The 15,528-nt window shown below is 40.7% G+C and overlaps 1 protein-coding gene across 4 annotated transcripts in view; it reads left to right on the forward strand.

Moving 5' to 3' along the window:
- Positions 1-15,528, forward strand: part of PCSK5 (proprotein convertase subtilisin/kexin type 5) — a 519,623-nt gene that overhangs the window by 132,102 nt on the left and 371,993 nt on the right. For all 4 annotated transcript variants that reach the window (XM_024996182.2, XM_024996184.2, XM_024996185.2 and 1 more), the window contains exons 4-5: positions 7,228-7,371; positions 12,803-12,879. In XM_024996182.2, coding sequence (XP_024851950.1) covers positions 7,228-7,371; positions 12,803-12,879 — 221 coding nt within the window. The remainder of the gene's footprint in view (positions 1-7,227; positions 7,372-12,802; positions 12,880-15,528) is intronic.

Consider the following 15,528-nt stretch of genomic DNA (forward strand, 5'->3'; position numbering starts at 1 on the left):
CTTTAGTGCTCTCCTGTTTGTCCCCTGATCCTCAGTCCCTATCAACCACTGATCTTTTTACTTCCTCCATAGTTTTGCCTTTTCCAGAATGCCATATAGTTGGAAACATACATTTTTTAGCCTTTTCAGATTGACTTCTTTTACTCAGTCATATGCATTTAAGTTTCCTCCCAGTCTTTTCATGGCTTGCTAGCTCATCTCTTTTTAAGCACCAAATAATATTTCATTTTCCATGGCACCACAGTTTATCTATCTATTCATCCTCAGACATCTTGGTTGCTGCCAAGTTTGGGCAATTATGAATAAAGCTGCTGTAGTATCCCTTTGCAGGTTTTTATGTGGAACTAAATTTTCGGCTACTTTAGGTAAATGCCAAGGAACACAGTTGCTGGATCCATATGGTTAAGAGTATATTTAGTTTTCTAAGAAACTTCCAAGCAATCTTCTGAAGTGACTATATGATTTTAATTTCTACCAGCAATGAATGAGAGAGTTCCTGTTGCTCTACGTCTTCACCAACATTTGGTGGTGTCAGTGTTCTGGATTTTAGCCATTCTAATAGGTGTTTTAATCTGCATTTGTCTGGTGACATATGATTTGGAACATCTTTTCATATGCTTATTTACTTTATGTGTATCATCTTTTTCAGTGAGGTGTCTATAAAGGTCCCTGGCTCATTTTTTAATTGACTTTTTTTTTCTTCCCGTTGAGTTTGAGAGTACTTTGTACATTTCGAACAACAGTCCTTTTGCAACTATTTTTTCCTGTCCTATGGCTTGTCCTCTCCTTCTCTTGACATTGTCTTTCATGGAGCAGAAGTTTCCATCTCTTCAGTAATTTCTTTCATGCATTATGTCCTTAGTGTTGTATCTAAAAAGTCATCAACATACACAAGATCATCTAGATTTTTCTCCTATGTTATCTTCTAGGATTTCGTTTTAGTTTTGCATTTCATATTAAAGTCTATGAGCTATTTTGAGTTAATTGTCACAAAAGATGTGATTCTTTTTTTAAATTTTATTTATTCGTTTATTTGGATGTGGTGGGTCTTCGTTACTGCTCACAGGCTTTCTGTGTCTTCTGCAACAGTGGGCTACTCATTGTGGTGCCTTCTCTTGGAGAAGGCAATGGCAAACCACTCCAGTATTCTTGCCTGGAAAATCCCATGGATGGAGGAGCCTGGTAGGCTACAGTCCATGGGGTCGCAAAGAATCGGACACGACTGAGCAACTTCACTCTCACTTTCTCTTGTTGCAGATCACCGCCTTATAGGGTGCCCAGGCTTCAGTAGTGACACATGGAATCTAGAACACGGGCTTAGTAGCACTTGGCGTGTGGGCTTAGTTGCTTCGTGGCATGTGGGATCTTCCCAGACCAGAGCTTGAACCCATGTCCCCTGCATTGGCAAGTGGATTCTTAACCCATGGACTGCCAGGGAAGTCCCCCCACTTTTGTTTTTTTGCATGTGGACATCTAGTTGTTCCATCACCATTTGTTGAAGGGACTATCTTAGGTCCATTATATTGCCTTCACTCCTTTGTCAAAGATCTACTGACTATGCTGCCTCAGTTTTTTTGATTCTCATTTATGAGTGGAGTTTTAGGAGCTAGGTTTATTTTCATTATCCTCTATTTGGCATTTTTATACAACATTTCTTCTAATTTTTTTTATTAAAAAAATTTTTTTTTGGTATTAAGTGGGACGCTCTTAAAATTTTGTGAGTGAGATATAATTTTCCACCAGTTAAATTGTGTTGGCCAAAAAGTTCATTTGGTCAACCCATATTATGTGTGCTTAGTCACTAAGTCATGTCCAGCTCTTTGCAACCCCATGGACTGTAGCCTGCCAGGCTCCTGTGTCCTTGGAATTCTCTAGGTCAGAATACTGGAGTGGGTAGCTGTTCTCTTCTCCAGGGGATCTTCCCAACCCAGGGATTGAATCCAGGTCTCCCACATTGCAGGCAGATTCTTTACTGTCTGAGCCACCAGGGAAGCCTCAACCCATATGATGGTAGATGTAATTCATGGTTCCAGCAGAGTTGGCATACTAGTATAAATATGTGAAGTAAAACATGATGATTCATAGGGGGTCATTTGACCAATGTACTAGAAAATAGTTGGACACCATTCTCTCTTCCTACACCCTGTTTGTAATCTCCAACCACCAGCTGAGGCCCCAGCCACAAATAAAAACTATTCTGATCATCTTAGCTATCCTTACAAAGATCAATTGTCCTTTCAAGTTTGCCTAACCTAAATCTCAAAATAATGAAGAGAATCATCATTTCATAGTAATCTATTTCTCCTTAGAACATAGGACTGCTTGGTTTTGAATCCTAATTCTGCTATTGACCAGCTGTTTGACCTCTAGAAGGTTAAAGGCTGATTAAGTCCTGTGTTCTTTAGCTGTTAAAAGGAGATAATAAAAGTACCTCCCTCCAGCTGTTCTGAGTCTTACATAAAGCTAGTTCATATAAAGGGATTAGTACAATGCTTGGCTATGGTAAGAATCTAGATGTCAGTTCTATGTCCACTTAAAGGAGTAACGATTCTATTTTTTTCCATTTCTTAGAACCTTAGACTCCAGATTTTACAAAGAATTCCAGGCATATTTACACCTTAATAAGTTAACTAGATATGTTTCTGAGTTTGTCTATAAAATAGATTTTTACATTTTAATTATTTTTATTGAAGTATAGTTGATTTACAATGTTGTGTTAGTTTCTGGTATTCAGAATATATATTTTCTTTTTTTCCGATTATTTTCCATTATAGATAATTATAAGACATTGAACATTGTGTCCTATGCTATCCAGTAGGACTTTGTTTTTTATCGATTTTATATAATTAGTGTGTATCTATTAATCCCAAGATCCTAATTTATCCCTCCCTTGCTTCCCCCATTTGGTAACCACAAATTTATTTCCTGGGTCTTTGAGTCTGTTTCTTAAAGCAGATATTTATATTTAATTCTACTCTTTTATTATCATTGTATAGTCAGAGATGCAGTCTTATGAACCACTGTATCAATGACAATGAACAACAGATGTTTTCAATGTTAACAGGCTATTGGCAGCATATAAATTGGCAGTTCATTAGAGACCTTAAGAACCTGGAAAAGTTTAAAAACAATGACACTGAGGGTTCCTCCCCACCCCCCAGTCTGAAGAAAATGATGGTGAGAGCATAACAAAGGTGTTTATTTTGGGTACAAACTGTTCTTTCATTGAGCAAGCACTGTGATATGTTTATAAAGACACAAGAGAAGTGGACACACCCAGAGTGGTTTATAAGCAAAATAGCTCATAGCCCTGGTATGGAAGAGGCTGTTTCTAGAACTCACAGAACAATCTCCCTAAAATTTCATTCCTGAAAAGAATAAAAGGTTTTACAGATAAGAACACTGAGAGACCATGTAGTAACCATTGTTTCTGCACATATTTGCTGCTTTGTGTCCTTTCTAAATACTTTGTCATCTACGTGTAGACCATCATTGAAACACAAGACATTTTTCAAAGCTGAAGGTACCTAAATTTACTGTGAATATTTATTGTACCTATACAGCGCAAATATGTGTTTTTCATCTGCTTCAAATAAGCTGGAAGTTTCTGACCCATCCCTTTTTTGAATACCAGTCTGGGGACTGCATATGTGGTAACAGAATTCCAGAAACTAGTTTTATTAGTTCCTCCAGTTCTCAACATGGCGGACTGAGTATGAGGAAGTCATAGTTAATATGTGCTCCTTTGGCCTTTGGGTGATGCTCTAACATAGATTGCTGTCAAATAAATAGAGTCCAATTTAAAGACCATTTTGATCAGGCAGTTAAGGAAATGATTAATTCCTTTTCACTTGGGCCATGTTGACTGGAATCGATATTCTCTTCAGTCTTTGCTCTTTGGGTATCTTGGGCATATGAAACAACATTAGAAACACGTTCAGAAGCCTGGACCACTTGAAATAGGTATTAAAAATCTAAAGGTCACATTCAGGTTAAAGGGTCCTGATTTAAGGGTCCACTAATCTTATGACTTGCAGAAACACCCCTGGCTCTCATTATCTTTTTTTCTTTGACATTTCAGCCACCTGCAATAGTAAATTATCCATATGAAAGTATCAATTGGGTATTTCCCCTCCTGCCTCTTTCTCCTGTATCATGTTGGCAGATGAAAAGAAAAAGTGGTACAAAAATATTTAATGGTGAAGTCAGATTCAACAAAAGCAGAGGTGGAAGAAAGAAGCCTAATTGCTCCACTTTGAACACACATGTTTTCCATACACGGCTGGTTTTCTTCAATTTTCATAATTGCAATTTCAGGCAGCATCCTTCCACTCCAGGACGGTCATCCCATGTGTGGGTGACCCATTTCCTGTACACTTCCTTCCTCCGGCCCACTTCTTGGCTACATTAACATTACTTCATGTCACAAATGATACCACAGGTGGCCAGAACAGGTTTTGAAAAAGGAAAAAATGAAATAGAAACCTGTCAGAGTTGCTTTCTGTTAAATTAAAATATTTGATTAGGTGCGGCCCAAACTATTGGCCAGAATGAGACTTCCGAAAAACATTGGCATTTTGGAAACCTGCACTATTTCTTTCGTGATCTATTAACCAAGCATTAGCTGGCTGGGCTATCTCTGACGAGGTCAGAGGAGCAAGTATTTGGCAGTTGTGAACTTGGATATAAAGTGAGAATATGCCCTCACTTTTGGGGTGTAATTGATCAGCTAATATTGACTGAAGTCCTAGATTAGAATTGGTTTAATGCATAGTCTTCTAGGGGCTTACAGTCAAAGGAGACAAAATTTACATACACGTTTCAACAGTCAACCATAGTGAAGCAGAATTCAGTGTGTAGGGGTTAGATTGTGTAGAACAAAATATATGTATGTGTCTGTCTGTCTTCATTCCTAAGAGAAGAGATAGCCAACTAGGCTGAAGAATGAAGGAAAGCTTTTTGGGAAGAAGTTGTTCCCAAGCTGTACTCCAAAAACTGGGGAGCAAGGGGAGAATGGAATTTGGGTCAGTGTGTGCAGGGCCTCAAGTGCCAGAAGGAATCAAGAAAGTAACAGAAAGTTGCAAATGTTCATAAAATATATAAGCCTCTATTTTCAACAAAATTGATATTATCTGTGTTGAAAGATGGGTATACCATTTGTTAGAATGAATCCATAAAACTACTCAAGTGTGCTTATAATGTTCAACAAAAGGCAATCTCCTTTGGAGAATAAATTAACAAATTCGTGTCAGGAGATACTAGAGGTGTCTGCCACTTGTTACTATGTGACATTGAGGGATGAAATTTGGAAAGAGGTAAGCTTCCATTTTGTTGTTGTTCAGTCTCTGAGTCATGTCCGGCTGTTTGTCACCCCATGGACTGCAGGCTTTCCTGTCCTTCACTGTCTCCCAGAGTTTGCTCAAACTCATGTCCATTGAGTTGATGATGCCATTTCATCCTCTGTCGCCCCCTTCTCCTCCTGCCTTCAGTCTTTACCAGCATCAGAGTCTTTTCCAATGAGTTGGCTCTTCGCCTCAGGTGGCCAAAGTATTGGAGCTTCAGCGTTAGACCTTCCAGTGAATATTCAGGGTTGATTTCCTTTAGAATTGACTGGTTTGATCTTGCTGTCTAAGGGACTCTCAAGGACTTTCATTTAGGTTGTATTTAAAATAGAAGTCAAGTCATGGCTACAAAGCTCAGGATGACCTGACTTCTGTTATCCCTTCTAACCTGCTACTTTCTGTGCCATTTCCCCTCACATCCACTAATCTTGCCTGGAAAATCCCATGGACGGAGGAGCTTGGCGAGCTGCAGTCCATGGGGTTGCAAAGAGTTGGACACGGCTGAGCTACTAAGCACAAGCACTACCAAGATGAGCTCTGAGCTCTTGGGCAAGCCAGCTCTTTCTCTTCAGACATATCTCAACTCACATTTCACTTTCTCAAAAACTGGGGTCTTTTTTTGACCATCCTTCCGAGAGAGGTGTGTACTCAGTCCCCTCAGTATTGACTGCCATATTACCCTCTTCAATTCCTTTAAAACATAAGGAGTGCTACAAATAGTCTTCTTTGTTTTCTTTAGCACCTGGGTTTCCCATTTAGAGAGGTCACGAGGACAGGGGACCTCATTGTCCTTGTTCACTGCTATTCCCCCGCGTGCAATAAGCGCTCAGCAAAGTATGTGTTAGATGAATCCGTGTCAGTGGGGTCGTCATTATTCCTCGAGCCTACAGAGCACGCGTTCTCCTCCCCTCCTGAAGTGCTGAACAGTTACAAAGCCGGAGGAAGATAGTGAATGGTGTGGACCTGGGGTGGCTTGCGTTGCCATGGCAGTAGGCTAGAGTGGCACATCCCTTTTCCTTTGTTCCTCTAACTGAGCCTTAAGAACCTGGAAAACAATACCACTCAGAGGGATATTTCACAGAGATGGACTTTGAAGGAATAATTGTGTGGGTTGGATGAATGCTAGTCAATTATATTGGGAAGAACTGCTGGTTTAATTCATCTCTTGATGTGTTTGTATGTTGTAGCCATTGTGGAATGAAATCACTACGCATAATGAGCTAAGGTTCACTGGCTCTTCAGCCTGCCCTTCAAAGCCCTCACACACATTTTCCTGTGTCTGTCCCCCGTCTGGACTGTGCACTCCTCTTCCCTCCCTTCTCAAAGTAGTGCTGAATGACTCTGTTCACCCCCTGCAAATTATGGTGCAATGCTCATTGTTAATTTACTGAAAGAAGTTTGAGGAGATTGTTATTTTTTTCTCTTTTCGGGTTTCTCACAGCAGTGGCACACCTCTGGCTGACACTGTACAGAAGCTGCTGAGGTTTTTCTCATTTGTAGCCAGGCTTTACTAGGTGCCTGGTTAAGAAATTATAATGTTCTTCTGTTATCTAGTTTGGGTTTATAAATGAAATGCTACAAGGCCTTTTTTATGTGTCATTAATAAATGCTAACAATAAAATGGTGCACTCATTGCTCTGCTGTTGAGATACCTTATCGTGTTTTCCCAAAGGATCTAAGGCAGACCTGGCAGAAGAGATTTCTGTTTCTCTTGCCTTACCCACATCTCTCCTTCCCCCCTTCCCCTGTTGTCATGTTGGAGATCTGTGCTTCTACTTGAACAGGCAATCCGCCAAATTAATGTATTGTCTTAAGTAGGTAATTCTCGCATCTCCTCTCCGTTTTTGTAATCTGCAATGTCCAATTCTCCCTCTTCCTCCTTTAGCACTGCAGTGACAACACGCATCCCTGCCAGTCAGACATGAACATCGAAGGAGCCTGGAAGAGAGGCTACACGGGAAAGAACATCGTGGTCACTATCCTGGACGACGGCATCGAGAGGACCCATCCAGATCTGATGCAAAACTATGTGAGTGTTTACTGTGGTCACAATGCCTTCCCTCCTGGGAAACAATGGAACTCACGTGAGGATGATCAAAATGGGGGAAAGGCATGGAGCTTTCCCAGGTGGCTCAGGGGTAAATATTCCACCTGCCAATGCAGGAGATGCAGGTGCCATCCCTGGGTTAGGAAGATCCCCTAGAGAAGGAAATGGTAACCAACTCCAGTATTCTTGCCTGGGAAGTCCCATGGACAGAGGAGCCTGACAGTCCACAGTCCATCTACAGTCCACGGGGTCACAAAAGAGTCAGACACAACTTAGTGACTAAACAACAACAAAAGGAGGAAAGTCACTGAAAAATAGCTGTTATGTATTGCTCCCATCTTACAGAAGATTCTCTCAGAGGACAGGAATCAGGAGATAATGCTATCCACTTTCCTGTGCCTTTGATATTGTGATGACAAAAAGCAGGTGATAAGGTAGCAGAAACCCCAGCTGCTGCTGCCAACAGCTGCTCCTCTCAACAATTCATCCATGCAGCCAGATAACACTCCTACTTTCCTTTATGGAGAAAGTGTACTTATAACTCTTCTCAAGTTGTTCTGTGAGTCTCTTTCTCTCTCTGCCTCTACCCCTATTAAAGGACAATAATGAATATTCTCCCCATAGTCCTCAGGAATCAGCCAATTCCCTTGTTTAAGAAAGAACCATGATTCCAGGACTCAGAACATATGGTAAGCCTGAGATCACAGAGCAAGTGAAAGGGCTGAGACTCAGTACTTTCACTGAAAACCACAGTCCTGATGCCCAGTGCTCAGTGGACACAGGTCGGTTTCTGTCCCTGGGGTTTCTCAGTCCGCTTTACCTCTGTGATATTTCCTGCCTGTAAATAGGTCAGTGACCCTTCTGTCCCCTACTCTCCAAACATATCCTTTCCACCAGCTTCTCCCTAAGTTTGGTTCAGTTCGGTTCAGTTCAGTTCAGTCTCTTAGTCATGTCTGACTCTTTGCGACCCTGTGAATTGCAGCACGCCAGGCCTCCCTGTCCATCACCATCTCCCGGAGTTCACTCAACTCACGTCCATCGAGTCAGTGATGCCATCCAGCCATCTCATCCTCTGTCGTCCCCTTCTCCTCTTGCCCCTAATCCCTCCCAGCATCAGAGTCTTTTCCAATGAGTCAACTCTTCGCATGAGGTGGCCAAAGTACTGGAGTTTCAGCTTTAGCATCATTCCTTCCAAAGAAATCCCAGGGCTGATCTCCTTCAGAATGGACTGGTTGGATCTCCTTGCAGTCCAAGGGACTCTCAAGAGTCTTCTCCAACACCACAGTTCAAAAGCATCAATTCTTCGGCGCTCAGCTTTCTTCACAGTCCAACTCTCACATCCGTACATGACCAATGGAAAAACCATAGCCTTGACTAGATGGACCTTTGTTGGCAAAGTAATGTCTCTGCTTTTGAATATGCTATCTAGGTTGGTCATAACTTTCCTTCCAAGGAGTAAGTGTCTTTTAATTTCATGGCTGCAGTCACCATCTGCAGTGATTTTGGAGCCCCCCCAAAATAAACTCTGACACTGTTTCCACTGTTTCCCCATCTATTTCCCATGAAGTGATGGGACCAGATGCCATGATCTTCATTTTCTGAATGTTGAGCTTTAAGCCAACTTTTTCACTCTCCTCTTTCACTTTCATCAAGAGGCTTTTTAGTTCCTCTTCACTTTCTACCATAAGGGTGGTGTCATCTGCATATCTGAGGTTATTGATATTTCTCCTGGCAATCTTGATTCCAGCTTGTGCTTCTTCCAGCCCAGCGTTTCTCATGATGTACTCTGCATAGAAGTTAAATAAGCAGGGTGACAGTATACATCCTTGACGTACTCCTTTTCCTATTTGGAACCAATCTCTTGTTCCATGTCCAGTTCTAACTGTTGCCTCCTGACCTGCATATAGGTTTCTCAAGAGGCAGTCAGGTGGTCTGGAAGTTTGGTTAGAAGTCCGTAAGTATCTCCTAATATGCCATTCTCTGCTCCAAATGTGTGTCTCCTGATACCTCAGTGTTCTCCCTAAAATATTCATTTTGTTGCTGAAGAGCCTCCAGTGACTCCCTAGTATCTGCAGATGTAACTCTCTGATTGCTGTCAGGACCCTGCAGAAACTCCTGGTGGAGCCCACTCATACCAGTGCCTTCCACATTGCCTTCTGATCTCTTTCCTGTTGACGACTATTTCCACTAGAACACTGGTATTGCTGCAAACCCATCAAGACTTCAGTCACTTTTACCCATGTCCCTCTCTATACTTCATGACTTCTTTTAATTCCAAAACTTTGGTTGTGTGAGTTTCCCTATAATGTTTTCATGTTGTTATTGAAAAAAAAAATGAAGTTGGTGATTTTCTATCAGCTTATGAATTTCCTTTCACAGCCTTGAAAAGACAAGCAGCTCTAAATCATGATGAAATCAGGACTCATATTGACCCTTAAGGAGGAAAGTCAGGGGCCAGGATTTGCCCTGTGTTTACAGAAGAGCCCCACAGAAAATTCTAAGCTATAACTCAGAGGACTACACCTCCAGATTTTTTTCTTCTCTCCTATTGGGTTGGCCAAAAGTTTCCTCAAGTTTTCATGTAATATTGTATTGAAAAACCTGGATGAACTTTTGGGTCAACCCAATATATCCAACCAGTCCATTCTGAAGGAGATCAGCCCTGGGATTTCTTTGGAAGGAATGATGCTAAAGCTGAAACTCCAGTACTTTGGCCACCTCCTGCGAAGAGTTGACTCATTGGAAAAGACTCTGATGCTGGGAGGGATTGAGGGCAGAAGGAAAAGGGGACGACAGAGGATGAGATGGCTGGCAGGCATCACTGACTCGATGGACGTGAGTCTGAGTGAACTCCGGGAGTTGGTGATGGACAGGGAGGCCTGGCGTGCTGCGATTCATGGGGTCACAAAGAGTCGGCCACGACTGAGCAACTGAACTGAACTGAACTGAATATATTCATGGTCGTTAAAGGAGCAACGTCAGCAAGGCCAGCCTATCTCACTGTGCCCTGAGCTGGTGGGAGTCCTGAGAGAGGCTTGGCCCGTAGGTTCCCTAAACACATCAGTACAGTGGATTCGCCATTCTCACAGGCCTGCTGCTTTCTCTCCTCATTGCTCTTCAGTAACTGGTGGACACAGCAGCGGCCCTGAGGAGCCTTGTAGTGGATGCACTCAGAATGGACGTGGCCTTTTCTTTAAGGCTGAGATTCCAAGAAAAGAACATAATGTCCTCTTGAAATCTGCTATCTCTCTCTCTCTCTCTCTCTCTCTCTCTTACCGTTTATCTTCAGCCTGGGAAGGCTTGGTTTCTCCTCACAGTAGAATCAGTTTGTCTCTGTTGCCATCTCTCCTCTGCCCTCTCTCTCAAATACTGCTTCAACTTCACATGAAACCATTTAGGCAGAAATGTCCATATATTTTCTCCAGTGTTTCTTTCTCATTTGCTTAATATTACTTATTGCATGACCCTTAATCTCAGATTAGTTTTCCTTTTGTCAGATAAACCTGAAAAGATTCTTTTTATCTTTGCAGATAAGACACTTCCAAGTCACTTCCTAGACACATCAGAAACTACCGCTGGCTCGCACAGCCACCCCAATTCCTAACCTATGAAGACCTTCCTTCCCTCAGGGTCACCCAATATCACCTGATACTTTATCAACTTTAGCTTTTCGTCTCAGTATTCATTCCTGTTGCCCTTTTCATTTCAAAAATTCAGCCAAGAAACCTCACAAGTCAATTTCTACAATGAAATTTTGAAACAGTTTCTCCTAAATTAGATGATTTTCCCTAAGGTTGAAAAAGAGAGAGAGAGGAGGAACTGCAAATTCATTTAGTTCTCATTTGAACCAAACATTTGAGTGGCTGCCCTCACCCTGCCTCCAAGCACACACAGGTAAGCGTGGTCTTCACAGAACAGACTTTAGAACTTACAAAGGAACTTCAGTTCAGACTCCTCATTTACAGGGTAGACACTGAGGCCTGAACACTAAAATGAGTTAGCCCAGGTCATATAAAGAACAGAACTATGGCTGTCCATGATAAGAAAGACTTCTCACCATATGCAGTGCAGTTTTTATAGAGCATTCCTATTCTCCACTGCATTGAAATGCATCTGATTAAATACAAAGAGCCTTAACCTAAATGTGATTGCATTCTTTACCTTTTTTCATTTTTTTTCCTCCCTTGAAAGAAAATTCTCTAGAATTTACCTGTGCAGTTACAGGTACCCTTTTGGTTCTCCTAAGGTTAGAGCTGGTGAAAGTAGAGAAGAGCACATTGGATTGGATGGGATGCCTGGGTTCCAGTCTTCATTCCATAGGCAATTCATTTCACGCCTGTGGCCAAGTTACGTAACCTGTCCCAGGCCTCTGTTTTCTTATGAGTAAAATTAGATGATATCACCCTTCATGCTTGAATGAACACTAAGCTGGGCTGCTTTGTGTTTCTCTGTATGGGAAGCAGGACTTACTATCTTTATATGTCATGTGTATTTTACTTACTTCCCCCAAACATTTCAAACTCCCTGTACCTATAAGTTATTTTCAGAAACAAGAGTCTTTGATAAGAAAGCAGAAAGCAAAGAGCATTTACTTTTATTAAAACTGATAACAGAAATCATAAAGCATAAGAAAATTCAAAATATCTTAAATTAGTTCTGTCTACTGTGATATAAATTTGAATGATGGAATAATCCACTAATTTTTTTTTCTTAGAAATTTGAATATTTTTCAAAATTATTTAAAAAAGCAAATAAATGCAGCTTTGGTTTCAGAGAAACCTCTGTTTCATTTGAAACCTTGACATAAAGTAAAACTATTGTTTTAGTTGGGGCAAAAGCCCATTGGGTATAAATAAGAAGTCTTGAATTGTGGACCCTTTCATAGTAGATAAAACATCTGAAACCAGACAAATATTCCCTCATAGAGGTCATAAGATAACCTGATACAGTAGATTTCTAATACTCATCTTTAATTGACTTGCCCGTTATTTGTGAATGATCTTTGTCTCCAGAAATCTCTGAATTGTGATAATGTATTTGCACACTCAAGAAATGAAGTAAGCAATAGAGGGAGAGTCTATGAAGAATAAATCACTTTGCTTCTAGGTGGTCTAGTAGTACTTTGCGGAGTAGGTGGGTATTGGGGTGAAGGGTCAATGCGAGGTATGGGGAACAGTGCTAGAAGGATGGACTGAGCACATCTTTGGTCTGTAGAGAGTATTTCTTCACCTTTATGGGACAAAATATGACACTGATCGTTATCGAACAAGGCATTCTGACGCCACTGGACCATGAGTGTTTTATTTAATCTAATTACTCTCTTGCAGAAATGTGTTTAAGGAGTCATGAGCCTTCAGGTCCATGGCTAATTAATGAACATCTGTATCCTTTCTCTCTCTCCTCTGTGGCCCAGGATGCTCTGGCAAGCTGTGACGTGAATGGGAATGACCTAGACCCTATGCCCCGTTACGACGCAAGCAATGAGAACAAGTAAGACGCCGGTGGGGTGGCTGGTGTGTGGCCCATACAGAGCTTTGTTTTCTGCTCTTGCCAAGGGAAATCTTTCCTTGGAAATCTTTGGTAACAAATTATCCCTACTTTGCTGTAAGATAAACAAGTGTCTTTCTGCTAAAGTTTCTGGATATAAAACCGGGTGGTCCCCATGGTAAGCATGGTTGCAGAAAGAATCCAGGGGAATAACTTGAGGATGTGCCTGGGGAATATTGCTCCTCATGTGGTCACTGGCCTGTGACCCACTTGTTTAAGAATAGGGATGCTCAAGGGAGAGGCAAAACAAAGTGTCCCCTGGACTTTACTCTGTCCAGTTCAACATATTGAATTGAATGTTGTACCTGAGGTCTCTGCCAGGGCTTTCTGGTTTGCTTCTTTTTTCTGTCTTCTACTCTGCAGTAATTATATTCTTTACTAACATGCCTGCGATACCTATATGGCTTTTCATGTATGGAGCACATTATCACTTTTATTCTCCAAGGTAAGAGCCCATGTAGCCACATTTACACTTTCCAGTTAGTACGGTAGTTTTTGGAAAGCAAATGAAATGCACAATCATTTCTTGCTTATGATGACCCAGGTATTTTTCAAAGATTAGTAGAATGTTTCTAATCTCTAGATCACATTAAAATTTGGGCTTTTACTTCAAAGTTTTTTCAGGATAATATTGTGATTTAGATACTATCATCTGAATTTTTACTTACCTATTTTTGTTTGGGATCACAAAAGTTATAAAGAGAGGTGTTTTGTTCATTTATTATGTACAGTTTCTACCCTGCATTTTTCCTAAGGGAAAATTTTCTCACCTGGTATTATTTGATTAAGTCGATAAATTTAGATAAAATCATGCAGCCTGGATAATTGTGACTATGCATGGGGTGTTCCCTTCCCCCTTCTTAACCATTTACAAAGAAGCCTTGAAAAAGTTACCGTGAAAAATATGCTATTTGATAATATTAGCAATTGAATCAATGTTATAAATCAGATTCGGTGGTGAAAGCATTAATATACAAATTGATGTAGATAGAATTTTCCAGAACTTTTGAAACAAAAGAAAGGGCCCTGAAGTAAACTGGATAGTTTTCCATCAAGCCTGGTCATTACTGTCTAGATTACACTGTTTAAAGTTATGATCAATAATTTGAGACAACGTGAGCTAATTTACTTAACCTAATTAGCAAACTAACATGAAACACTGAAAAAGAAACTTGAAGCTTCCATATTTAAAAGGTCACCTGTGATAAATTTCACTCTCTAGTGCAGTCTACTCTAGTGCAACATGCTGCTTCTGCTGCTTCTGCTAAGTTGCTTCAGTCATGTCTGACTCTGTGCGACCCCATAGACAGCAGCCCACCAGGCTCCCCCGTCCCTGGGATTCTCCAGGCAAGAACACTGGAGTGGGTTGCCATTTCCTTCTCCAGTGCATGAAAGTGAAAAGTGAAAGTGAAGTCGCTCAGTCGTGTCCGACTCTCTGCGACCCCATGGACTGCAGCCTACCAGGCTCCTCCATCCATGGGATTTTCCAGGCAAGAGCACTGGAGTGGGGTGCCATTGCCTTCTCCCCTAGTGCAACATATACGCTCCTAAAAATACTCGCGCTATGCAAAGTCTAAAACCACAGAGTAATAGGAAAATGTGGTTGGAGCTCACACTCAGAAACTTCATCAATGACATGCACAGAAAAATGGTAGGCACCTATTAAAAATAATAGCCCAGTTTTATTCATTTTAAGTGATTAAGAAATATATAAAACTAATCAATGTGGCACTTTATCTTATATAAAAACTCTCCCAGCAATCCTTAGATGTGAAGCAAAAAGAAAAAGGCCCAGATAGGTCAAGTGGACAAGGATTAAACAGGTAGTAAGAGATGGAGATGTTAGGAAGCAAAGAATCCAACTCAAGTGGTTTGTTTATAAGCTCTTGCTCTGTATATTATACACAAGGCTAAGTTCTTAAGGTAATGAAAAGGAAAATGATCCAAGTACCTTTCATTTCAATGAGTTGTGACTAGAGATAATTGGTTTCAATAACAGTAAGTTTGAGAGAATGAAAGATTGAATTATTGACCAAAACAGTTTGATAATACAGAGTGCTGAGCTGACCTTTGACATCTTGTCATAAAGAAGGCTAAAAAAAAAGTGTGTGCCAGTCTGGTACTTCAAAATGGAAAGAATATAATTCAGAGAGCTAGGTTGGGTTCAGAGTCCCTTTCCATCAGTTTTATACTTAATCTGTGGTCTTATCATTATGAAATTAAATTCTAACTAGTTTGTTTATAATTCTGTTGTGACACTGACTTCTTTAGCTGTGCTGTTTTATTTTCATACAATTTATAGAAGTTATACTCCATTTACAGTTATTACAAAATATTTATTATGAAGTATTTCCTGTGTTATAAAAAACATCTTTGTAGCTTATTTTACACCCAGTAGTTTGAACCTCCCACTCCCCCACCCCTATTCTGCCCCTCCTGTCACTTTATCTTGATTAAGACCTGAAATTGGCTTATAGAAGTGTGTGCCCATTGCATCTGCTTCTACTCACATGCTTGCCACTCTGTGTGCAAGAGAAAAAGAGGAAGAAAAAATGAGATAAAGATGAAAAATTTGAGGAAGAGAAAATAGGA

Source organism: Bos taurus, chromosome 8, assembly GCF_002263795.3.
Source record: "Bos taurus isolate L1 Dominette 01449 registration number 42190680 breed Hereford chromosome 8, ARS-UCD2.0, whole genome shotgun sequence".
Classification (NCBI taxonomy): domain Eukaryota; kingdom Metazoa; phylum Chordata; class Mammalia; order Artiodactyla; family Bovidae; genus Bos; species Bos taurus.